This window comes from Heteronotia binoei, chromosome 2 (genome assembly GCF_032191835.1).
Source record: "Heteronotia binoei isolate CCM8104 ecotype False Entrance Well chromosome 2, APGP_CSIRO_Hbin_v1, whole genome shotgun sequence".
Lineage (NCBI taxonomy): Eukaryota > Metazoa > Chordata > Lepidosauria > Squamata > Gekkonidae > Heteronotia > Heteronotia binoei.
Window position 1 is genome coordinate 150,598,974 of NC_083224.1, and position 26,033 is coordinate 150,625,006.

Genomic DNA, 26,033 nt, shown 5'->3' on the forward strand with positions numbered 1-26,033 from the left:
GGAGTCAAGTAGCACCTTTAAGACCAACGAAGTTTTATTCAGAATGTAAGCTTCCGTATGCATGCGTAGTTCTTCAGACAAGGGGATGGGGCTGAAATACATATAGCTGGTGGGTTAAGACTGTAAACTGATACAAAGTTAGGATCAAATGGCAAAATAGTGTAATAAACTGGAAGATCATTTGGTCTGGATAGCATTTGCGTGGGAAACCAATAAAAGGTAATAAAAGTTGCCTGTTAATTGATCTTGCTACAAGTCTAGGTAAAACAAAATCCCCTCCCCTCGTCTGAAGAAGGATGCATGCATATAAAAGCTAACATTCTGAATAAAACTTTGTTGGTCTTAAAGGTGCTACTGGACTCCTGTTTTAGATTATTCCTTTACACAGAAAAACTGGTTTCAGTGGCATCCCCGTGGCATTTGTGATTCAGGTTTTAAGTTGCCATGCAGGGCAAACATAGCAGAACGTATACAAGAACTCACAATACAAGAACTCGTGGGCATTCGATGAAATTGCTGAGCAGACAGGTTAAAACGGATAAAAGGAAGTACTTCTTCACCCAAAGGGTGATTAACATGTGGAATTCACTGCCACAGGAGGTGGTGGCGTCCACAAGCATAGCCACCTTCAAGAAGGGGTTAGATAAAAATATGGAGCAGAGGTCCATCAGTGGCTATTAGCCACAGTGTGTGTGTGTGTGTGTGTGTGTGTGTGTGTGTATATATATTTGGCCGCTGTGTGACACAGAATGTTGGACTGGATGGGCCATTGGCCTGATCTAACATGGCTTCTCTTATGTTCTTATGTTCTTAACGAGCAAGAGCAGGTAAAGAAACAGTGAATATGTTGTGTGGGAGCAGCATAACTGGTACCAAGTGGAACAAAGATAATGAAGATAAGACTGCAAGAAAAAACTGTGTGGAAGTCTTGAAGCAACACGTGAAGGAGGAAGAAGTTGATTATCAGATGAAACCAGGGATCAATAAATCCTGGAAGCAGCATAGAAGGCAAATAGATAGGGACAAAAGGGAAGCCAATACATTTTCACCAAGGAAACCAATACATTAGGAATTTTCAGAAATACTTTCTACAGACAAAGTTACATCTGAAGAGCATAGGAACTGTTTTATTTATTCGATTTATATCCCGCCCTCCCCACCGAGGCGGGCTCAGGGCGGCTCACAACATAAAATTCAACAACTGTCTTCCAAGGTCTATTTCAATCCAACATTCCATTTCCAGATAGGGAGACAATCCCCTTAAAGAAATCAGGCTTCAAGTTTGGGGGTGCTATTAGATCCTTATTTACAGTTGGAAGCTCAGTTCTTCACTGTGACATGTTTGCACCTTTAGTTGGACAGCTGTGTTACTTCCTTGAGAAAAATGCATTAGCCACAGCTGTCCCTGTCCAATCACATCCTAATAAGACAACTGCAATGCATAAATCTGGGGGGGGGGGGAGAGAACACAATATCCCAAGAAGTCTCCCAACTAGGCACTGACTGGACCATTTGCTGTCCTGAGCCTAAAAAAAAATCAAGCACAGTAAAAATATTTGCAGTAAATAAATTAAGTAAAGCGTCAGCAGGTTGCTGTGTTAGTCCTCTCTCCACTTGGTTTTGAAAACAAATTGTAAAAAGTAGTGTTTCCAAAATATTTAGCAAAGTGCAAAGACCAGCAGCAAAAGCATTTTCCCTTGAACAAATCCTCTTATTTGCTAAATATCCAGTTTTCCCACTATTTCCTTGTATAAAAAAATACAACTCAACCTCTAGGTTACTGAAATATTTACTATAAATTCTACTTCTGGATCCCGCTCCCCCGGTCAGGTATCCCAAAGGCAATTACTCTTCCACAAACTTTCTTCTATTTCCCTTTCCTTGTTTTTCCATAAAAACATTGCCTCGGGTAATAAACAATAAAACCCATTCTAGGAGAGCTTTTTATACAGTTCAGACACTCTCTCTAAAATGAACAGAATACATTAGACATGACTTTTTTAAAAAGAGTTCATCAGGGTGAATGCGGCTTCTTTCTCTATTAAAGGAGCTCTTCTTCCTGCAGCTGCTCTAGTATCATAGATTTTAATTCACTGCCAGCCACAAATTGCATAACATGCCAAGTTCTAAGTGCCAGTCAAACTGGCAGCTACAAAGCCAGAAACTGGAAGCTTCTCCTTAACCTGTTCTGCTTGAGCTGTACAGAAAGATATACAAAATCAAATAGCCCAAATCAAGGTGGAAGGGGCAGTTTCTGACCCCATGCCCAAACTATGTCCTTCAGCCCTATCAAAGTTCCACAGTCCCTATTATTAGCAAACACAGCTTTCATATTATAACACACAGGGGAAGGCTTTTTGGTACATAGCCCAGCAGGAACTTATTTACATATTAGGCCACACCCCTGGCATCACCATTGTTTTGCACAGGGTTTTTTGTAGAAAAAGCCCAGCAGGAGTTCATTTGCATATTAGGCCACACCCTCTGACACTAAGCCAGCCAGAATTGCATTCCTGAGTGTTCCTGTTTAAAAAAAAAAAAAAAGCCCTGATAACACAGAGAGGTTCCTGGATGTTTCAAGGAATAAGCCTTCAAAAGTCAAAGATCCCTTTGTCAGATACAAGCAGTGATGGAGGTTCCTGAGCCCTTGTATCCCAGTCTGAAGAAAAGCTCAGAGGATCTCTACTACTACTTGCATATTGTGGGGCAATGGCAATGTTGTTCATCATTAAGGTGTTACTGGACTTGAGTCTAGCTTTTCCACTGCACAGCTAACCACCTGAAACAATGACAAAGGGAAACACTCACAGGCCTCCACTCTGTCACAAGTTTTGTCAGTCCTGTACACAGAATTAAGCTCCTGGCTACTCTTAGAACTCCTCATTTGTTCCAAGGCAAGTTCAAGGGGGAGCACCCACACTGCTTGATCAGGCTGCCTATAATGTACATCTGAAATCATACTTGCTGGGGGGGGCTAAGCATGCACCATTTGCAGGCACAAAAGCATTCTTTTTCCCCAGCTGGACACAATTTTGGCCCTGCGTGCACTGATCTCTCAACTGGTTCTTTCCACAACTAAACTCTCCGCTCCTGAGTTCATCTCTGCTTTTTGAAACTATTTGATTGCAAGCCTAAAAATAATGCAGCCTTGCCAAGAGTCCAATTCTGGTTTGGCTGAGTTGTCACTAACATAATTTAATTAGGTCATATTGCTTTATGACCATGCCGCAGGGAAAATACCTTCTATTTGTTCGACATGCACCCTGTCTTTACACCTTCCTGTACTCTCCAGGCAGTTCACAGTTGCATGGACAAAATGATCTAAAACAATGATATAATTATTGCTTTACCAACACAGCATTTGAAAACTCCCAAGCAATTAAGCATACAACAAAACCCCAATGCAATACATCATTATCGCTCAACTACAATCAAAGGCCTTTCAAAATAAAAACATCTATATACGTAATCCCTCTTAAAGGTCAGCCAAGAAGAGGAACGATAGGCTTCCCCAAGGAGAGGATTCCATAAAGAGTGTGCCTCTTCCTATGTGTATGCTATGAGGATCAAGCATCTTTCTGCACTACAATCTGACTCTTCTTAGGGCTTGCAAATCCATATCCCTTCTTACCTTTCCCAGTCCTTTTCCACAACTATTCCACTCTCCCTACATCCTCCCCCTCCTGCTGCCTTTTGTCACACCCTTCTTCCTTCCAACTATTCATTTTCTTCTGCTTTAACAAGTTTTTTCCTCCTTGCTGAACAAGACTCCTTACCCTCATCTTAAACTGGAAACAAATAGTTTGCCAAAGGACATGATTAGCTACAAGGGCACCTCCTGGTGGCCACACATGGCAAAATGATTAATAGGAGAAATTCAGTAGGGCTATAAATGCCATTAATATAAACCTACTCCCTAACCTAAGCCATACTTATTATACCACCAATCTCCAGCCTCCCCCCCCCCCACTTCAGTGGAAGTCCCTATATACCCAGCATGGCTGAGAACAGAACATGCATTTCACAGAATCCTTAGCACATAATTTTTCACTCTAAGTTAAAAGCCAACAACAGAAGAACTACAAATGCAGCATGATTTTACTTAGAGCATCTCAGTGAGAATCAGAATAACTGAGGTGTACCAGTGCACAGTTTTGGGGGGAATCTGAAACATTTTTTTCTGCATCTCTGTAACCAGAGGGTTCTTTCAAAATGAAAACTTAATGAAGAAACCACTAGTCACTCAGGAAAAGGCAGATCACTGAGAGAAACAAATTGAATGGAATTTTGTAAGGGTGCTTTCCAGGCGAACAAGAGCAAAGGGAACAATTCCATGAGAGCAATCCCATGCTGAGTTAGCTGCACCCAATCCCATCAAAACCAACACTGCCTACGAACCTCTGCATGGGATTGTAGCCCTCCTTCAGAGTAATCCCCACAGAACTGTGTGATCTTAAGTATACGTACCTTGTGATAAGAACCCTTATTGTACAAATTATCTGGTAACTTTTGTGGGTCCCTTTTGAATATCTAGAAATATTTACCAAAGTTGCTGTTTTGTTTTTTTTGCACTTGATACAAAATCCTAAATAAGGAAAGTATAGTGGCGATATGAGAAGGACATAAATGGGAAGACTTTGATGCGCAGAAGGGAAACAGAAGTAAAGATTTAAGGAGGAGACAGAGGAAGAAAAATATGGGACCAGGCACAAGGCTGCCACCAGTTACAGAAATCTGGAACACTGCACAGCTTTCCTCCCCTCTCCTTCGCCGCCCCTCCCGCGCACCCCTGCTCTATACTGCTCGATTCCTGCTTAGCAAGAGGAAAATGTAGTAAAGCAGCCAGTGTGAGTTTGTTCCTATAAAAACAAGACAGAACCTTGCAGCACCTGGCAAGCTAACCAACATGCAGTGTCACTTCTCTCCATGTGTGCATTTACAAAGGAGTAAGTCCTACCGTGTTTATTGGGACTTACCGCCTTAGGAAGCATCCATAGATTTGCAGCCCTATGGTAAATCTTTCAAACCGAAAGAGTCGTTCCATCAGGTCCTCCTTTCATACATCTGATAAGTTGGGCTCTTATACAAGCTTACATAGCAATATACTGGTTAATTTTTAATACTGTGTTTGTTGGGGGGGAGGGGGGTTGATCACACTGTAAAGAAATTATCAGTGACAAGTAACACATAGGGTTGCCAATAACTGGTTGGGAAATTCCTGGATATTTGGGGGTGAAGCCTGGGTATGGCAGAATTTGGGGATGTGAGAGATGTCTCTGGGGTATAATGCCATAGAGAGTCCACCCTCTGAAGCTGCCATCTTCTCCAGAGAAACTGGTCCCCATAGTCTAGAGATCAGTTGTAATCACAGGCGATCTCAAGGCCCCACCTGGAAGTTGGAAACTAAGTTAGAGTGGGAGAAGTAAATTAGGTGTAAGTTAAAGGGATAGGTACAGCCATTGCAGGTAGGCAAAGTAGCAGTTAGCCTTGTTTGTATGTTTTCATCCTAACATTTTGTTCCACAATCATAATATCCCACTTCATCATGAACAAAGTTAGAGTCCAGCGGCACCCAAGACCAATAAAAGTTTTATTCAAGAGATGAGCTTTTGTGTGCATGCACGCTTCCTCAGATACATTGAAATAGAAATTAACAGTTCATATAAATAGACACAGCTGCCCACCTGGATCCATCTTTATTGGAAGGCACCACACTGGAAGGTTTACCACATGGATTGGAACTCCATCAAACTTATTGTCTATATACAATGCATAACCTCATCCCTTGAATAAAACTTTGTTGGTCTTAAAGGCGCCACTGGGCTCTAACTTTGTTCTGCAGCTTCAGACCAACACGGCTGGCCACTTGGATCTCACTTCATCATGAAGCGAGCACTGACTCGCAAAAGTTTATACTGGCTTAAACATCAGTTTTGTTGCCACAGACAAACGGGCTATCCTCTACAATTAATGCCAGATGTATGCTAGAGTTATCAGGACAACTTTCTTTACTAACTATACTGCATATATAACAGGCGAGGGGGCTGTGGCTCTGCAGTAGAGCACATGGTTGGCTTCCATACAGCCCCAAATTCAATCCCCGGTACTTCCATTCAAAAGGCTCTCAGGCAGCCCGTTTAAGGAAAGCTCCCAGCCAGTCGCTGCCAACCCGATCAGCCAATCTTGGAGCAATAGCCGAGTAGCTATAAAGTCAACACTTACACACATGCATCGACCACCGCAATCCGCCTCACAGTTTAACAATTACGCTCAGATGTCTTGTAACTGAGACCTGTAGGCTGCTTGCTTCTTGTTGTTTAATAATCATCCTTTTACATGCACCGCCAATCCCCTTCTATCTACAAGCACTGACTGGGAGATGCTGCAGACACCGAACTCAGGTGCAAACGTATTCCTGAAGATTTTTGAGCTGTCTCGGCTTCCGTCGCCCAGAGTTGTAATGGTTGTTCTAGGAAGATGTTCTACGCTGTGCTGGGCATTGCTGCCCTCGTCTCTTTGCTCAGCGTCGCCCGGTTCTTTTATGTGAAGCGAGTCTGTGGCGTTCCGCGAAATACGTCTGTCAGTCTCCTGGTGGTGGCTGGCTCAGGTAAGACCGAAGCAGCAGCAGAGGAATCAATCCCGGCGACGTCGTGTGGGCCATCCGGACTACAATTCCCAGGAAGTAAAGTGGCCGTGCTACTGCAATGCGCGTTGCCTGTTTTAGGTGACGCCAGTGAGATTTGTAGTTTGCAGTGGTGATGTGGCTTTAAATTTGCATTTAAATTAACTCTTTGCATTAACTTGTTAAGAATCTGAGAGTGCAGAGCGCTTGGCCTCCTCCCGCCCTTTTCTCTTGCCTAGCCTGTGTTTCATAGCGCATGCCTTCTGATGTGTTAAATAGGATTCGTATTGTAAATTTAAGCACGTGTTCGTTTTGAAAACTGGCTATCATGAATGCAGCTGTGCCATTACCTTTAAAAAAAGTTCTGCATAGTTAAGGGATTGATACTGTTTTGCAGGGTGCTTTTGGTGAAACTGTATGTGCAGGTTTTTCCGCTACTGTAAAGGTCAACCGCCCAGCATCCGAAAGAGCCCAAGTTTCTCTCCCATCAGTTGAGGGATTGCTTCCCACGATTCAGACAATACAGTATCTCTGGGTAAACATCTGAAAGTCACTAGATTGTATCACCCATGTAGCTGAGGTTAGTAAATGTGACCTGGGAAATTCCTGGAGATTTGGGGGAGGTGTCAGGGGAAGGCCAGAGTTTGAGAAGGGGAGGTTGTTCGGTGGAGTGGTGGTGAAGGTGAATCCAACCTCCAGAGCTGACATTTCCTGCAGGGGAACTGATCTCTGTACTCTTTCGCACTTTCTGCTTTAATCTTCAGCAGTAATTGTTTCAACTCTTCACTATTTTCTGTCAATAATGTGGTGTTATCTGCATATCTCAAATGTTCCCTCCTCCAATTTTCACTCCACCTTCATCTAAATTTGATCATTTTTCCCTTATGATATGTTCTGCATGTAGAGTGAAGAGCTAGGGAGGTAAACTACATTCTTGTCTGAAACTTTTGCCAATTTGAAACCATTGTTTCTCCATTTTCTTCCTAACAGTAGCCTCTTGTATGGTAGCTTTCCACTTTTTAAAATAAATTTATAAGCAAAATGTGGCAACCTGAGCCACTTGTGGGAAGGGCGGGATATAAATTCCGAATAAATAAATAAATAAATAAACCTCTACTGTAAAAAATAAAAATAATAAAAATGTGATAAAGGAAGAGGAGTTTGCAAACATTAAAATGCATTTTTCATATATTTGTATTGTTTCTCTCTAGTAAGGACAAGGCCATGTGCAATATTTCAGCTAATTAAAACATCAGTGATGTTTAAAATTCCTAAATATGAAGCAATCTTAGGCTTCTATTAACTTCTGAGGAGAGGTTGTGCCAGTGGTTCTTTGTCAGCCTAATATTCATGACAGTGTTTCTGTGAGGATACAATTAAGAGGGGAGAGCAATGGGTTGGATCCAGGCAGGGTATTTTGCTCAAGCCTGTGGAATTCTCCTCCTTACTACTAACTCCCCACTCCCATCCCATCTGGCTTTAGTCTGTATAGGCCCCATAATCCCCAGTTTTGTCAGGAGATCATGGGAGATCTGTTCACCTATTTTCACCACAGAAAAACTGATTGGATCCAGTCCAATGTATGCCACCCCTAAGATCCTTATAGGTAGAGTAGAATAAAAGTATAATGCATTTTTTAGAGATTGTAGAATCTTTCGGGCTCAAGTGCCGTGTTCTACTGGAGAAAGTTTTTTCTTCCAGACGTTTCGTTCTCGGCTGTGGAGAACATCCTCAGTGGCGTTGTAGCCGGAGCAGGCGCTCTGACCTTCTTGGCTGCTGTGCATTGAGTGAGGCCAGGGCTGCTGGAGAGCTGCTATTTCTAGGCTGGAGGGGGTGTGGTGAAAGGGCAGTAGGTTTGTGGATGTGCCCATTGTTTGGTGGGGCTTCCTGGAAGGGTAGTGATAAGAAAACTGGCTGTTGAATGTGACCATTGTTCTGTGTTAATTGCTGGGAGGGTTGGAAGGGGTGTGAAGAAAAGGAAGATGGTTGTTGATTGTGCTGATTGTTCTGTGCAATGTGCTGGTTGTTCTGTGAAAAAACCCTCATCCACTGAACATCACGCATCTGTGAACCAAGCCAACTCCAGCAGGAACTACACCACCTCAACCAGTCACTGCAGGCCAATGAATACTCCCTACAAGAAATTAGAAGAGCCCTCCATTCCAAGAGACCATCCACACCAAATCCCGAGCCACACACAAATGTAGGTACAGCCTTCCTGCCCTACATAAAATCTGTCACCGACCGCATTGGCAAAATTCTCAAACGCCACAATATTGACACAGTCTTCACACAACAGATCCACCACTTGCTGCGCTCAGCCAAAGATATGAGAGATCCACTTTCAACCCCTGGAGTCTACAAAATATCCTGCTCCTGTGGTGCAGTCTACATTGGCACTACCCAACGCAGTATCAACACCCGCCTCACCGAACACAAGAGACACTGTCGCTTGTTTCAGCCAGAAAAATCAGCTGTAGCTGAACATGCACTTCAAGAAGGAGACCACGTCATCCGCTTTGAAAGAACTGAAGTCCTTTCTACGGCCTCACATTATCATACCCACCTGAACAGAGAAGCTATTGAGATTTACAAACACCAACACAACTTTAACAGAAAGGAAGAAGGCATTTCCATCCAGCAATCTTGGTATCCAGCTCTGCAAAACACCCTACAGACTATAAATTGCAGAAATTCACAGAACAACCAGCACATTCCACAGAACAATCAGCACAATCAACAACCATCTTCCTTTTCTTCACACCCCTTCCAACCCTCCCAGCAATTAACACAGAACAATGGTCACATTCAACAGCCAGTTTCCTTATCACTACCCTTCCAGGAAGCCCCACCAAACAATGGGCACATCCACAAACCTATTGCCCTTTCACCACACCCCCTCCAGCCTAGAAATAGCAGCTCTCCAGCAGCCCTAGCCTCACTCAATGCACAGCAGCCGAGAAGGTCAGAGCGCCTGCTCCGGCTGCAACGCCACTGAGGATGTTCTCCGCAGCCGAGAACGAAATGTCTGGAAGAAAAACTTTCTCCAGTAGAACACGGCACTTGAGCCCAAAAGATTCTACAATCCCTAATGATGTTACCAGCCGTGAAAATCTGAAATCTATAATGCATTTATTTATATTATTTATCATGGGACTGAATAATAAAGCATCATGGAACTAACATGTTTCCTAGTTTGTATACGGAATGCACAAAGCCACTTCTGTTGTCCTTTGATGTTTTCTATAAATGTTAAGTACATCCAGAGCTTTAGACTTTATTTTAGCATACAAATGAGACATAGCCAAACACTTATTGAAGTTTTCGTAGGAACTCTAATTAATTAGTACTTTTCCAGGACCCATGGCAGCAGATTTTTGAACACTTTGAGTATCTCTTGAATTGACCTTGTTCTCTCTTCTCCATCATGAAATTCTTATTAATTAAAAGTTTCCAAATGTCAAAAATTAATCAATCGTTACATAACTAGTAATTACATTGGGGGTCCCTAACCTTTTGGAGCCTGTGGGGTTCTGACACAAGGTGATGGGTGCAACCACAGATTGACTGCCGCAGGAGGCACCGCCAGCTACCAAATGTCACGGAGTGGGGTTAGGCATAATTCTGATAGTAAATCTTCAGCATTTCTGGTAGAAGCTCTGTTGAACAGCATGCCTTTTAAAATATATTTCCACATACAGCTTGCCTTCGGTCACATATTGAAGATCTTTGTGGTGTAGTGGTAGCTGTTCCTGCTGCGGCAGCTACATTTTTAAAAGTCTGTACAGACAGTGGACAAGCAGAAGCTCTGCTGGGCAACAGCCACATCTGGCTCCACCTGCTTTCTACAAACACTTGGTGGGTGCCAGGAAAGGTGTTGGCAAGTGCCTTGGCACCTACCAATGCTGTGTTGGGGACAATTTTTGAAAGGTAATATTGATTAGATTTCTTAATCTAGATTCTGCTGTGCTCTCATTGGGACAGATTTTGAGGATTAGAGACAAAGTATGTAATTCAGAGAACCAATTGACATATGGATGTATATATTTATATTTTTAGTCAAGCTGAATATGTAAAATTATGCAATGGACATGCATTGTGCTTGTGGCACTACAAACGTTTTATTTGTGGTGTTTTGATTTGTAATGGATAACTCAACACACGATGCTTCAACCATTATTAAAATAAGTCTTAATTAAAAGTTTTATTAGCCAGAGACTTGGTTCACCAGCATTGCCCAGAGGGCAAGCCCTGCCACACTCTTGTGTTTTTAGACACATGTATTTGCGCTTCTCCAGCGGACCAGCTTGTTGCCTCTGACAGTTAATGGGGTTTCTGACAGCTGGCAGTGCCAGCTGACATCACCCTCAGGCACCTCCTTCCCCCTCATCCTGCATCAATCTGGTCAGGAGCCAGCTCTTCTGGTATGCTTCCCAACTACCCAGCTCTGGCAGGGAATTCCCCAGAAACTGAGAAGCAATTCCATATGTGCTGGATAACAAACATTCCATATGTGCTGGATAACAAACCTTTTATTGTACACATTTTAAGATATTTATTCTCGGCTTTTTCCTTCCAACAGGGACTCATAGAGTTCACATCAGTTTCCTCTCTTCCATTTTATCCTCACAACAACCCCAAGAGCCAGTTTGGTGTAGTGGTTAAGTGTGCAGACTCTTATCTGGGAGAATTGGGTTTGATTCCTCACTTCGCCACTTGCAGCTGCTGAAATGGCCTTGGATCAGCAATAGCTCTTGCAGAGCTGTCCTTGAAAGGGCAGCTTCTGGGAGAGCTCTCTCAGCCTCACCTACCTCACAGGGTGTCTGTTGTGGGGAGAGGAAGGGAAAGGAGATTGTAAGCCACTCTGGGACTTCTTTGGCTAGTGAAGAGCAGGGTATAAATCTAATCTCTTCTATGAGGTAGGTCAGGCTGAGAATGTGTGACTGGCCCAAGGTCATCCAATGCATGTCTATGGCAGAGTGGGGATTTGAACCTGAATCTCCCAGATCTTATTCCAGCATTCTAGCCATATCACCTTGCATGTTCCTGTTTTTATGGTTACTTGTGAAGGAGGCGACTTCACAGAATCCTGCAGTTTGCAAATCTCCCAAAACTAACATTAGTCCTTTGTTTTTTTTCCCCAGGAGGGCACACTACAGAAATCCTAAGGTTACTTGGTAATCTTTCCCAGGCCTATTCTCCTAGGCATTATGTTTTGGCTGATTCAGATAAGATGAGTGAAGACAAAATCCGTTCATTTGAACAAAAAAAAGCAGACACCTCTCCCAGTTCCTTGGTAAGTTATCCTGTCCCATTAGTAATACATTTATATATATTTTGATTCTGAAGTAGTTTTAAATTGCTTGTGAAAGTATTGCTGTGCTCTCCAGTACTGCCATTTCCATATGTTTCATCTTCTGTTTATCAAATTTTATGCTTGTGACTTTCAAGTTACAAAGCCCAGCAGTTCTCTGTTTCTCTCCTTGTACCAAGACTCACATAATATAGTCCCCCCCCGTACTATTTCAGCATTCACAGAGAAAAATACATAGAAGGAACAGATGTAATCATAGTTTTTAAAATAAAATGGATGTTGTCAATTTAATACCTCAGGTCTAAATTGGTGCCAAAATGCCAGCAAACAAAAGGGGCAGGGGCAGGTGGAGAGATGAGGACTGTACGTGGCCTGGGAGTCAGCTGAGTCCCAACAGCAGCACTCTCAGCACTGCAGGAGCTTCCCTCAGACCTGGCTAGCTGCTCCTGGGCTCTGGAAGGTAATGGCAGGCATCTGCTAGGCTCAGTGCCTTCTATAGTGCTGGTCCCAGTAGTGCTGCTACTGCTTGGGGGCTTGTCTGTCTTGCTTGGGTAGAGAACCAAGCTCAGGTGCTGAGCAAATGGTCTCCTGTGCTGCTTTTTGGCCTGTGTGCTGGAGCCTGCCTGCACTCAGTGGAGTCCATGAGACTTAATTACAAACAAAAACATCTAAAGTTAAAATTGAAATCAAATAATAATAATTGCACAACAATGAGAGTGATGTGCACACAGCCGCTTTTTGGGGCTTGGGGGGTTCTTCCAAATTTTTCCATTGAGTTGGCTGCTTGATTCAGTCTTACATTTTAAAAACTGAAGGTGGGGTTCACATTCATGGCCAAACGTCAGAGCAATCTCCAGCCTTTTCTTCTGAAGCCACCTGAAACTGCATCTGGGGTTCCTGGGAGCCCTTTGAAATATTAGTATATAGCCACTGAAGCAATCCTATAGAAGCTCAGGTTGTGTTACTTGTAGATGTCAGCAGATCAAATTCAAAAAGACCATACAATGGAAAAAAATATATCAGCCAGTGGTAACTGCACCAGCATGCCTATCTATAGCATTAGGGCAGCTGTAATACCAAGACAATGCCATTTTTTTGTGCTTTTGTGTTGGCATTAGTATTGGCATAGAGTGAAAAAAGAGGGAAGTGACCTCTGTAGGACCACAAAAGGTACTGAGTACCAGAGGTCACACAAAAGGGGGAAAAGGCTGATATGCTTAACTGTGTGCAAATAAAGTATTATATACAGTGCAGTTAGTGAAAACAGTCCCTATACATAGTGCGTGATACAGTGAGGTATTGACCATTAAGGTATAAAAATTCAATACATGATGCAGTGAATTATGACAACTAGAAAAGTGCTGCAACAATTGACAGTCTGCCAGCTAATTAATACAGTTTCAGTATCTTCTTCAGACTTGTTTCTGTTACGGTCCCATTGCAAAATGACCTTGCACAGTTGTTGTAGACTGTCTATAAAAGACAAGAGTCAAAACTTTTTCAAGTATGAGGCAAAAATCTAATGGACTTATTTACAATAAAAAAAACCCACTCTTTATATCAGCCAAATGTAGAAGAAAAAGGGGGACAATTGAATCACATATTTGTAACACATAATATATAAACCTATTAATAGAAACAACCGGGCAAAGAAAAATGAAAGAATGCAATGAACAGAAGTTAAAGAGCTCACATTTAGAATTCCAAAAATATACCTGTGATTTGATTTCTTGTGTACAGTTCCAATAATTTTTCATGTGTAGTTCTGATAGCAAACAGGGCAAGGTAAATGAGAACTGCATCAGTCCCACTTACTATTGGTATGCCAGAGTCTAAATGCAAGTGCTTGCAGAAAAAGTTCTAATATTAGACTCTTACACACAAACATGATCTCTAGATCTTGTCTCAAGACTTTTCTCACTGAAACTTTGCCAGCAGTTCTACTTTAGCTAGGGATATAATCAATTCAACTTAGTTAATTCAGCAAATATAAGTTGGGTGGGCAAATAAATATTTTCTTCAGTCTTTTTCTACATGTATTTATAGCAAAATATCAGATAGAAGTGTGGGGTTTAGGTCGATAGGATCTTTGAACATGCACATTTTAACATACATCTGTTTTCTTTTAAGTACCTAACAAGTTCTATGTAACCCAAACCCAGGAGAATGAAAAGCTGTGTTTTACTTGGATGAGCTTCTTAAAGCTTGAATTTTTGTTGTTAATACATACTTCAGGATTTTTTTTCCACTGCTGAACTTTGAGGCCATGCTTATCTCTACTAACCGTCCTTTACTTTTAACATAGATTCAAGTATGAGGTTGCTTTTTTTCGTTAGCTGTCTGATCTCATTCCTATGAAATGCTAAAAGTTATGACTCTGCTGAGCGCTCAAGGAGTTGATCCGTGTTGCAGTTCCATCTAACATTTCAAAGATGGAGCTTTTGTTCCCAAAGGAGACCACACATTTTTTCCATTCTTTTTTTTTTTTAATTCCTACCCTGTACAGTATGGCAATGAAGGGCATGCACAGTTGGTCAAACAACATTATGTGAACACCATGAAATGGACATTTTTGAAAAACACTTTTCAGAATTGTTGTTTAGATTTATAAGAGAACGTCACTCAGAGACTCATACCTATAGTTATTAACTTGTATAAAACTATATACTTTTAAAATCTGACACACCTTTCTAAAAGTTGTGTCAATTAATGATACTGAGTGCCTTGGCCTGGATAGCCCAGGCAAGCCTGATCTCATCAGATCTCGGAAGCTAAGCAGGGCTGACCCTGGCAAGTACTTGGATCAGAGACCTCCTTGGAATACCAGGACTGGAGGCAGAGGCAGGCTTTATCAAGCCATCTCTCTGAACATCCTCCATGCCTCAGTAGGGGTTGCTAGAAGTCACCATGACTCCTAGGCATGCAGGCGTGCACACACACATACGCACACACACAAAATTAATGTTACTGAGTAATCAAATACTGCAGCCTTAATTTGTAGCTTGTCCTCTCACATAACTTGGACAGATTGTAGTCATCCCAGTCTGGCAAATGTGATTCCCACATAGCCTGGATCCACACACATGGATCCATTAGGGAGTTCTTTTATTTTAGTCATATTCAGAAACCTTCAACCCTATTTTGACCTTTGCTTTGTACTTGAGGAGAAGACTTGAGAACCCTTTGTCTGACTGCTGTCCTAAAGTGATGCTGAAAGGGCAGGGGCACCCTGCAAACCATAGTTATAGCAGCACCCTTCTTAAATTTGAAGTCTTCAACTTGTTTTCTTTTTTGTACCCTGCTGTGAACAATGCACCTTTTTATCCACCAGGTGGGGCTTTAAGTTAACGATTTGTGGCTCACATAAACTGCAGATTTGAGGACTACTATTTGAAAAGGAAGAAAAACTAGTGATGCTTATTCACATTGTTCAATTTTTGGTGTGCGTATATGCTGCCACGATCCCTAGCAGTGTTTATACTGCTTTAGACCTTGTGTACTTTTCAAAGTTTTTAAAGCAGGTTGGTGCTGGATATTTCTTCAGAAAAATTCCCGAGAAGCTCAGAGGGCTTGTTTCCTCTTCTAGATCATAGAAGAAAAGTACAGTTTGAATCCATTCAAAGCACTAAGCCTGACCAGTACAACCTTCTTTGGCATCTGAACCATGGGCACTTTCACACCTGTGAAATAATACCGTTTCAATCCACCTCAGTGGCTGTTTGCAAGTGAATTTTGCCATTTCACACAGTGAAACTCAGTTGCAAAGTGAACTGAAAGTGGTTTGAAAGTGCATTATTTAGTGTGTGTGAAAGAGCCCCATATGTATCAATGGGAGTGGTTGTAGCTTTCTGCAGCAACAAATAAAAGGTAGGCACATCCTGGAAGCCTGAGCGGTAATGATTCTGCTGTGTCCATCTTGTTTTCCAAGTTCACCCTCAGTCGCATTCCCCGAAGTCGGGAGGTCCGTCAGTCATGGAGCTCTTCAGTACTAACAACCATCCGTTCCATCGTTTATTCTCTTCCTTTGACCTTCAGACTCAAGCCAGATGTGGTATGTAAAACAACTGCTATCCACAGGGTTACAATAAAGGAGTGGCATGCATTTTCAAATGAAAAGAACTACTTGGAGGCAATAAGTCTTTGGAACTTTTATATATATGCTATGAACCAGTTCTTGTACACAGAGAAGGAACATTCGTATGTTTAGAAAAGATGGTTGGCCAGTCCCTGCAGAGACCTTTTTCCTTTGTCCAAATCCTCCCCCTCTTAAGCATAACAATTATCAACACTTGAGACTTGGTATAAATGTAGCTCCAGGTATATTAACGAGCAGACTTTGATTTGACTAGCATTATGGGAGTGCTTGTGAGTCACTGTGACCCAGTGTAAATGTGATGCCAGCTGTATGAAAAGGTGATTTTGTTTTTTTAAAAAACAGCAACATAAGAAGTGCTCTGCTAGATCAGGCCAGTTATCCATGATGGTTCCCCCTGGGGCTCCCCTCCCAAAAACAAATCCTGGCTACGACTTTAGGTCCATCTAGTCCAGCATCCTGTCTCTCACATGATGAACCAGTGGCCCTGGAGGGCCAGCAGTTAGGGCACAGTGGCAAAGTCTGTGGCCCAGGCTCTGGCCTTGAAGTTGCCTTCTGGCACTGGAATTCAGAGGTATACTGCCTCATTCAGAGATTCCCATTAGTCATCTTAACTAGTAGCCATTGGTAGAACAAGCCTCCATGAATCTCATTCCCTTTTAAAGCAATCTTATACATATGGCCGTCACTATATCCTAGTGGCAGTGGGTTCCACAAATAACTTGTTGAATGCGTAAGTACTTTTTGTCTTTTCAGAGTCTATTGTCTTGCAACATCATTGAGTTTATACCAGGACTAAGAAATAAGCTGCAAACATTGTCCTCACAAATATGCTTGGCTAAGAGTCCTTGTAGGATTACCACCCATTATTTTGGGTCTCACCCCTCCCCTTTTTTCCCCCAGCTGCTAAATGAGTTTTTGGTTTTTTTAAATGTATTTTAGAATATAAATAATATAAAGTTTGTTTAATTTAAGATTCTGGAAATTATGCATGAGGTAAAAAAATTAGAAACCGAACAGAACCGCTTATTATCAATTTAAAATCCTAGCAGTAATAACAATATTGAAGCAATAAAATGGCCTGCGATTCTCCTTCCTTTTTCTTTGGACTAGTTGCTGAACTAAGAATGCAAAGGAGAATTTTTTTTATGAGCCCATCACTACTTTCCTTCCTCCCTAGACATTGATTTTTCTCTTTTTATTAAAGAGGATGGAAAAAGCCTTTTATCTAAATTTAAATAATCAGCCTTCCTGAGAGGAGTGCACTGAGTCATCTCATTGTGTTACACTGGTGGTTTTGTTTAATTAGCATCAATTGTATTGAGTTTCCATTATGAGGGAAATTATCTGGAAAATCAAACAGAGCTGCTTGGTGTGTTGCTGAAGGAGCGATTTGAAAAAGTCTTGGGAGAAAGGGTAACACAGGGTAACTTGATTGTACCTTACATCAATCAATCCTTTGTTTGTTGGAGAATGCTGTTGTGGCATTTTTCTGAGAACAGAAGTGACCGAGTTTGCTCATCAAGTGAGAGTTTTAACTTGTAAGTGGTTGTTTAGTTTTTTCTTGTGAAGCCAAGCGGTACTATACCATTGACCAAATGTCATACAGACTTTGCACTCAAATCTTCTTTGCACATTTTTTTAAGGTGGCAACACAATTCCATCAGCCTGTAACTCCAATCTGGATTTGCTGATGAAAAGCAAAACTATGCCACTCCTAGCACATTATTTAGTGCAACAGCTGCCCTTGGATTTCTGGTAGTCTCCACAGGCTCATTTCAGACATTACTAAAGATGTGAAGGTCGGGGGGGGGGGGGGGGGAATCAGGGAGGAAAAACAACAACAGTTCTCTGATAGCAAAACTGAGGCCTGTTGGCAAACCCGGGGGATGGGGGGGAAGTCTTCCTATGAATTTCCCCTCCTTCTTTTGGAATCACTGAAATGCTTTTTTAGACAAGGTTTTAGTCACTGAGGTGTCAACCATGAAAAATGTTATGTAAGGCAAATTACAACATTGGATAATGATAATTTCTACATTTATGCAATACAGTATTTCAGGGATAAATTTATTGTTTAAAGGCAAATGATTTTGTCAGCAATTAATATGTTATATGTGTTAATACACTTTAATAATAATGTATTATCACTTTTTTGGTGGCACAGAGTTTAATTTGGTATCCAAATATGTCATATACTATATATAGTATTTTATGGTATTGATTTCTGCCCGAATATATTTTTTTCTTTACTACAAAATTTGTTTCCTAATTTAAACTCCTAAGTTTAATTAAACTTCTGATTTAAATTCCCAAGTTTAAATTTGATGGAGAATAAGAGCAATGCTAGCCTGGTCTGCTCAGAACCCTGCTGAGCTCTATTCAGTGGGGCTTCCGTGAAGGAAAATGTTCTTAGGATTGCGCTGTAAATATTGCATCTCTTTGAATCCCCCCCCCCCCCCCAAAATGTCTTTCTTTTTTCCAGGGGGAAATTTTTATTCCTGCCTTTGGAATTTCTGGAAATTTTACATCTTTAGATACAACAAGTGGGGACCTCTAAGAAACTCATGGGGAAATCCCCTCAGTGGTACCTGTTTTCTCTGCCTTCGTCCCAGCCCAAATAAGACTGCCACTCCCGGTAGCCATCTTCTACCAGTGCATCTTGAGGGTAGCTAGGTGGCTTGTTTGGGGGGAGGTCCCCCCCCTTTGATTGAGGATTTGTAAATAACTAAATTAATTTATAAAAATTAAATTTCTCTATGCATGGTCTTGTTTTGCATGTGCAAAAGGTCCCAGCTACCATCCCTGCCATCTCTACTTTTAAAATTATTAGGTGACAGAATTCTGCCTGAAACCCAGGAAAGCTGCTGCCAATTATAGCATATAGTCTCAAACTTGATCACCTAATGGTCAAGTCATAGAAGGCAGCTTCATGCTTTCAGCATGGTTAGTGGAGCCGTGGCCTGGATTGCCCAAGCTAGCCTGATCTTGTCAGATCTTGGAAGCTAAGCAGGGTTGCCCATGGTTAGTATTTTGATGGGAGACCTCCAAGGAATACCAGGGTCGCTATGTTGTAGAGGCAGATAGTGGCAAACCACTTCTGAACATCTCTTACCTTGAAAACCCTATGGAGTTGCCGTAAGTCGGCTGTGACTTGATAGCAAAAATAAAATGTATAGAACCAGGAATCACAGAGCTGGAAGGGACCTCCAGAACAGGAAGGGACAGCTTGCAAATAATCTGTAAAATACTGGTTCACCTAAACAAATGTTGGTATCATTGCCTTGGTTCTAAAACCAGGGGGGCTGATGCCAGAGACCAAGCCAGAATTAAGCTAGGATGCCTGCATTCATACATTTTGAGAAAGCATAATTAAGATGAACTGTGCTTAATAAACCAACTTCAGACTCTATTCCAGTTGTTGGGTTGACAGACCCTAACTAATCCTAGTGGAGTGGCTCAGACAATCAAACTTACCTTAATTAAACAATGGATTTCATGATTCCTGAACTGAATCTGTGATTTGCAAATTCCCAGAAATATCACCTGGTAGCTGTAGTAATTCCACTACTACCCCAACACAGATTATAATGTATATATCTAATAGTGAAAGTATGACCCCCATCAGTGGATATCTAAATTGTGAATTGCAGCTGCAATTACCCAGAACAGGTAGTACTGCAAACTTGGGGGACACCAAAAAATCTGAAATCTTAAATACATTGGGGAGGTTAAATTTCCTCACTGTGCTTGTGGAGATAATGCATCTGCCTCTTGCATAGTCACTGACTGGTTCTAGCAGCCTGGGACCCATGCTGGGCCTCATGGTGGTAGCTCTGTCAGCCTGCAAGCTGTGGTGGAGCCCCAAAGGCATGATGGGCCTAGTGGCAGCTGCACTGGAGACTGGGAGCTGCAGTGGATCCAGTGGTGGCAGTGTCTGGGAGCCACACAGGTCCAATGCTGGTGGTAGAGTCCAGAAGACCACCAATCCGTCCTCCCCCCCCCTGAAACGAACTAACCGCCTGTGGTGCTCGGGCCGAGTCGTGCCGCGGAGTAGAGTGGGAAGGCGGCGGCGGCGACGGGACCTGCTGTGGGCGGTGTGTGTGCCGCAGGAGAAGCGAGCTGAGCCAGCCGGGGCCGTAACCGGGCGCAACTGAGGCGAACGCGGAGGTGGAGGAGCTGAGCCGACCGGACCGTAGCCGGACATCTTTGAGGCGGTTGCAGAGGCTGAAAAGCGGAGCGGGGGCTGGAGGAGCCGAGCCGCGAGTTTGAACTGTGAGCCGGAGGAGATAATAGAAACGCCGGACTAATTGTGGGACCTATCCCCCTCAACCCCCTCCCTGTATGGGAGTGTGACTTTGACTGGGGGGAGTGTGGGACTGATTGGTGACTGAAGGGTCTGGAAGAACATTGGAAGGGCTGAATTGAGCTGCTGACAGGCGGATTAGGGCGGAGGCCGTGGGACGAAGGGGACGCGGAGGGCTCATACCCACCGGGCCCCCTGAGTCTGCACGGAGAGTTGCCCGAGTCTGCCGGTCGGCCAGTCGGCCATATAACCAACATAAGAACATTCCAATGACCCTTACCCAGCTATTTATTTTTCGGCAATTCCCCCCCCCCCTCTTACCGCTCGACAAGAAGCAGGCTCCATATGGATACCAGTACGCCAGAAGGAAAAGGATAAGAACACGGCAAAAAATAAGAACACTGCACTCATAGGCATTAGCACTTTAAAATCATTGCTTAAAGGCATTAGCACTTTAAAATCATTGCTTATTACTCAACTGTTTACATCCCCCTGTCCCCAACCCCCGTCCCATCAGATCTGAACTGCCAATTGAGAGATATTATTTATTATTAGTTGTGGTTTATAGGCTATTTAATTTGGAAATTATTTATTGGCTAAAGTGAGAGCTGACTTATAGCGAATTAATTAAGGAAGAATTTATTGGGAGGGTTTTTATGATTAAGGAGCTTCTGAAACTAAAAATTGATCTGTGGCAAATTGATTAAGGAAGATAATTATTGGGGAGGGTTTTATAATTAATAAGCCTGTAGATTAAATTAATTTAAATTTAGCTAATAATTGTTGGGAAGTTTAGAGGGGATTTAGTTAAATAGCTAATTAGTAAATGGCAGATTAGTTAAAATAGATAGATCAGCTGGGAGGAGGGGGCGGAAGAGAGGGTAGCTGGACGGTTCCATCAATTTAGGGGGACATTAATTGGAGATGAATGGCCTGGGGATTCCAGTGCTCCTGGGGAGGGGAAGATATGACGGTGGGACGAGGCAGTATTATAAAGGAAGGAGATCGAGACACAACAGTGCTCGACCCCCTTCCAGCCTTCGTCCAATCCCGACGGTGACAGGTAGTGGGGCCAGGTTGAATTACTCGCCTCCGTCACTGGTGTTATGCAACGCCAGGTCCATTAATAATAAGACCTCTGTCCTGCAGGAGTTCCTGATCGAACAGGATATGGACCTGGCTTGCGTGACCGAGACCTGGGTGCGCGAAGGGGAGACGGTAGCTCTCTCCCAGACCGTTCCCCCGGGATACTCGGTCTTTCACCAGTCACGGACTAGCGGGCGGGGGGGCGGGGGGGCACTTTTCATACGAGAGGCTTACTCCTTTAGGGCTCTTCCGGCTCCAGAGATCCCGGGTGTTGAATGTGTTGGCCTGATGTGGGATGTTGGGGAGGGGTTGGCGATCTGGCTGGTGTACCGACCGCCTAACGCACCGGCCGGCGCCTTACCATCCCTGGTGGAGGCCGCGGCGGGCTGGGCGTTGGAGCACCCAAGGCTTTTGGTCTTGGGTGACTTCAATGTCCATGCCGATGACGTGGCATCCAGCCAGGCGATGGACCTGGTGTCATCCATGGCGACACTAGGACTCTCCCAGGTTGTTACAACACCCACTCATCAGGCGGGACACATGTTAGACCTGGTCTTTGCGGCCGGAATATCAGTGACTGATATTGCTATGGAAGCAGTGCCATGGTCAGATCACTTTGCCCTCAAGGCCCGTATGGAGGTATCACCCAAAACCCGTTTAGGCGGAGAGCGTATTTTAGCTCACCCGCGGAGCCTAATGGACCCGGAACGGTTCCTAACAGCTCTACGGGATACCTGGCCCACTGGTGATTCCCTGGATGGTCTGGTAGAGTCCTGGAACAATGGGCTCTCCAGGGCCATCGAGGAGATCGCACCCAGGCGCCCTCTGCGCCCCCGCCCGAAACCGTCGCCCTGGTTTAACCGGGAGCTGCGGCAACAAAAGCGGGGGCTCAGACGACTAGAGAGGCAATGGCGGCGTACTTGAGACGAAGTGACCCGAGCATCTTATAGAGAGAGTTTGAAGGCCTATGAGATGGCAATCAAATCCGCAAAGAGAGCATTCTTTGCGGCTAAGATTGCATCCGCAACTTCGCGCCCGGCACAATTATTTGACGTAATTAGAGGACTTACTACGCTGCCGCAAGGCAGGTTAAATTCTACTGAATTGGAAATAGGCTGCGAGGCTTTTGCGAAATTTTTTGCGGATAAAGTCGCATCACTCCGCCCCGATCCCCCTGCCAGTTTGGAGACAGTTAGCGAACCTGAGGCCCCGAGCCTGTCCTTGGATTATATACTGGATGGCTTTGACCCCCTCAGTCTGGAGGAAGTTGACAGGATTCTTGTATCTGCTCGCCCAACAACTTGTAAATTAGACCCATGCCCTTCCTGGCTTATTAAATCTTGCCAGGGGGACCTTAGATATCCCGTGCGGGATATCATAAATAGATCCCTAACGGAAGGGCACTTTCCAACGCCACTTAAAGAGGCTGTGGTCCGACCCCTCTTAAAAAAGCCATCTTTAGATCCGGCCCAATTGACACACTATCGGCCGGTTTCGAATTTGCCCTTTCTGGGTAAACTTATTGAGAGGGCAGTGGCGAAGCAGTTACAGACCTTCCTGGATGACACTTCCGTCCTCGACCCATTTCAGTCCGGCTTTCGCCCGGGACACGGGACGGAGACAGTGTTGGTTGCCTTAGTGGATGACCTTCAACGGCATCTGGATCGGGGTGGCTCGGCGGTGCTGATGTTGTTAGACCTGTCGGCGGCGTTCGACACGGTCGACCATCGGCTACTGACGTGCCGCCTCGCCGACGCAGGGATTCAGGGGTTGGCCTTACAGTGGCTTTCCTCTTTCCTGGAAGGTCGGGGACAAAGGGTCGCAATTGGGGGGGAGCTGTCTCGGAGGCGCTCACTTGATTGTGGCGTGCCCCAAGGGGCGGTTCTCTCCCCGATGTTATTTAACATCTACATGCGGCCTCTTGCCCAGATTGCCCGAAGGTATGGGTTGGGGTGTCACCAGTATGCTGATGACACCCAGCTCTATCTACTGATGGATGGCCAGCCTGTCTGCGCCCCGGAAAATCTTGACCAGGCACTACGGGCCGTGGCTGAGTGGCTCAGACTGAGTGGGCTGAAGTTAAATCCTACGAAGACAGAGGTCCTTTGCTTGGGCCGCCGCAGCCCGGGGAGGGGGATCCCCCTGCCGGCTTTTGATGGTGCGCCGCTCATGGCGGCGGACAGGGTCAGGAGCTTGGGGGTGCTATTGGAGCCTTCTTTAAAGATGGAGGCTCAGATAGCAGCCGCTGCCAAGTCCGCATTTTTTCATCTTAGACGGGCAAGGCAGCTGGCCCCCTTTCTGGAGCGCGACGACCTAGCAACAGTGATCCATGCTACGGTCACCTCAAGGTTGGACTACTGCAACGCCCTCTACATGGGGCTGCCCTTGTCTCGGACCCGGAAACTGTAGCTGGTGCAGAATGCCGCGGCCCGGCTGTTATTGGGTCTCCCAAAGTGGGAACACATTCAGCCGGGTCTCCGGACTCTGCACTGGCTTCCAGTGATATACCGAGTCCGGTACAAGGTGCTGGTTATTACCTTTAAAGCCCTATATGGCCTGGGACCTGCCTACCTGAAGGACCGTCTCTCCCCACATGTTCCCCAGAGAGCACTGAGGTCAGGAACACAAAATCTCCTCACTATCCCCGGGCCAAAAGAAGCCCGTCTGAAAGCCACCAGGGAAAGGGCTTTCTCCGTTATGGCCCCCGTATGGTGGAATCAGCTGCCGGAAGAGGTGAGGGCCCTGCGGGACTTGGCGCAGTTCCGCAGGGCCTGTAAGACGACCCTCTTCCGGCTAGCCTATACCTAGCCTACATCTAGCTAAGATAACAACTTGAGGTAACTGGCCAGCCATCTGTTTACAGGAAACTGAATTACTCTGTTTTAATGTTTTTAACTGTTTAACTATTTAACTGTTTTATATTTGAAATTGTTTAATTTTAAGTTTGATTAATTGTTGGAAGCCGCCCTGAGCCATTCGTGGGAAGGGCGGGATATAAATCCCAAATAAATAAATAAATAAGAAACCATGCGAGGTCTAGTGGTGGCTGCACTGGATACCAGTAGCTGCAGCAGCTGCACCAGAGCTTGGGAACTGTGGTGGGACTGGTGAGAAAGGGGACTCAGCAAGAAAGTGGGGGAAGGAGATGGTATCCCCCCACAGTGAGTCTCACAGGCCTACATTTGTCCATATATCTAATTCTCAGCATGACCAAATCTGTGGATACTTAAGTCCATGGAACCATGAACAGACAAGATAGATCTTTTTTACAAAACTGAAAAATGCCCCAGGTTTGCAAAAAAAAAATCTGAAATCTTTTTTAAAAGGTCAGGGGGTTAAAATGCGCTAAATAATAGAAACTGCACCTCTAGCTTTAAGAAATGAATACCCTAAGCTCCATGGCTGTTGCTAGGCAACTACTACAGTATTGCCAGCCTTCAAGCCTTGGTTTCTGTTAGTAAAAGGCAGGAAGAGAGGGCAGGGCCCTTTTCAGGGATGTTTTGGCCTTTAAGGGAGAATTCATTGGGGCCAGGCTTGGAAGTAGCTATTGGATAACTTGCATGACCCAGACTGTTCAACAGCAGCCATCCCATGAAATCTATTGTGGTATAGTCATTACTGTCTCAGACTAGGATCTGGAAGACCTAGTTTTGAATCACCACTGTGCTGTAGAAGCTCACTGAGAGACCTTGAGCTACTCATACACTCTCAGAGTTGTTGTGAGGATAAAATGAAGAGAATAACATAAGCTGATGTGTCCCTATTGATGAAAGTAAGTATTTAGTAAGAAATATAGCTGAAGATGGGGGCCAGATAAGACTGGTTTGCTAGTAAGTGAGAAAGAAAGAAGGAAGCAGGAAAAGGAGAGAAGATATGGGGGCTGCCAGGAGAAGGGAAAGAGAAAATAGTGGGGAAACAGATACAGGGGAGGAGGGGATGAGATGTCATTTGCAAGTCCTTGTGGGTCCCTCACTTTTTAATATTTGTTTTCATGAGAGGTTATAAGTTTACTTATATGATATCTACAAATATTCAAAGGCCTCCATACGAACAGCTGAAGTTTCTCTATGCTAACTCTGTGCAGATGAGTGTACATTCACTAACCACAAGAGGCATCAGAGCATGCACAATCAAGCTTGCCTCCACACGATTGCTGAGTGGTCTTCATGGGGCAAACATGCAGAGGAAGTGCCCTTGTGTACACCCTTTCCCTGTGACTCTCTGATCACGGGGAAGAGAACTTTCTATGTTTGCTCTGTTCAGACCACTCAGCAATCATGAGGGGAAGGGCAAGTTCCTTCTTCCCTGCTGTATCTCCCCATGCTGTGAGTGAATACACAGATGGCTCATCTGTATAGGACACATACAGGCATTAGTCCATCTAGCCAGCGCTGTCCATTGTGACTGGCAGTGGCTTTTAAATGACTTAGGCAGGGCTCTTTTTCCTTCCAGTGTCCTGGGATACTCTTTAATTGTAAATGCTGGGGTTAAACCCAGGATGCATTGTGTGCAGATCGTGTATTCTACCACTGGGCTATTTGCCCTTTTACTAAAAAAAGTGCTGTATAAATATTTTCATGACTAATAGATCCCGGCATTTTGCCTTAGCTTGTCT

The 26,033-nt window shown here is 44.1% G+C and overlaps 1 protein-coding gene across 1 annotated transcript in view; it reads left to right on the forward strand.

The window, feature by feature from the left end:
• Window positions 1-6,472: 6,472 nt before the first annotated feature.
• The window catches only part of ALG14 (ALG14 UDP-N-acetylglucosaminyltransferase subunit), a 48,145-nt gene continuing 28,584 nt past the window's right edge, over window positions 6,473-26,033 (forward strand). Inside the window, exons 1-3 of the mRNA XM_060232226.1 lie at window positions 6,473-6,607; window positions 11,767-11,918; window positions 15,865-15,987. Of these exons, the coding sequence (XP_060088209.1) occupies window positions 6,478-6,607; window positions 11,767-11,918; window positions 15,865-15,987 (405 nt within the window). The 5' untranslated portion in view covers window positions 6,473-6,477. The remainder of the gene's footprint in view (window positions 6,608-11,766; window positions 11,919-15,864; window positions 15,988-26,033) is intronic.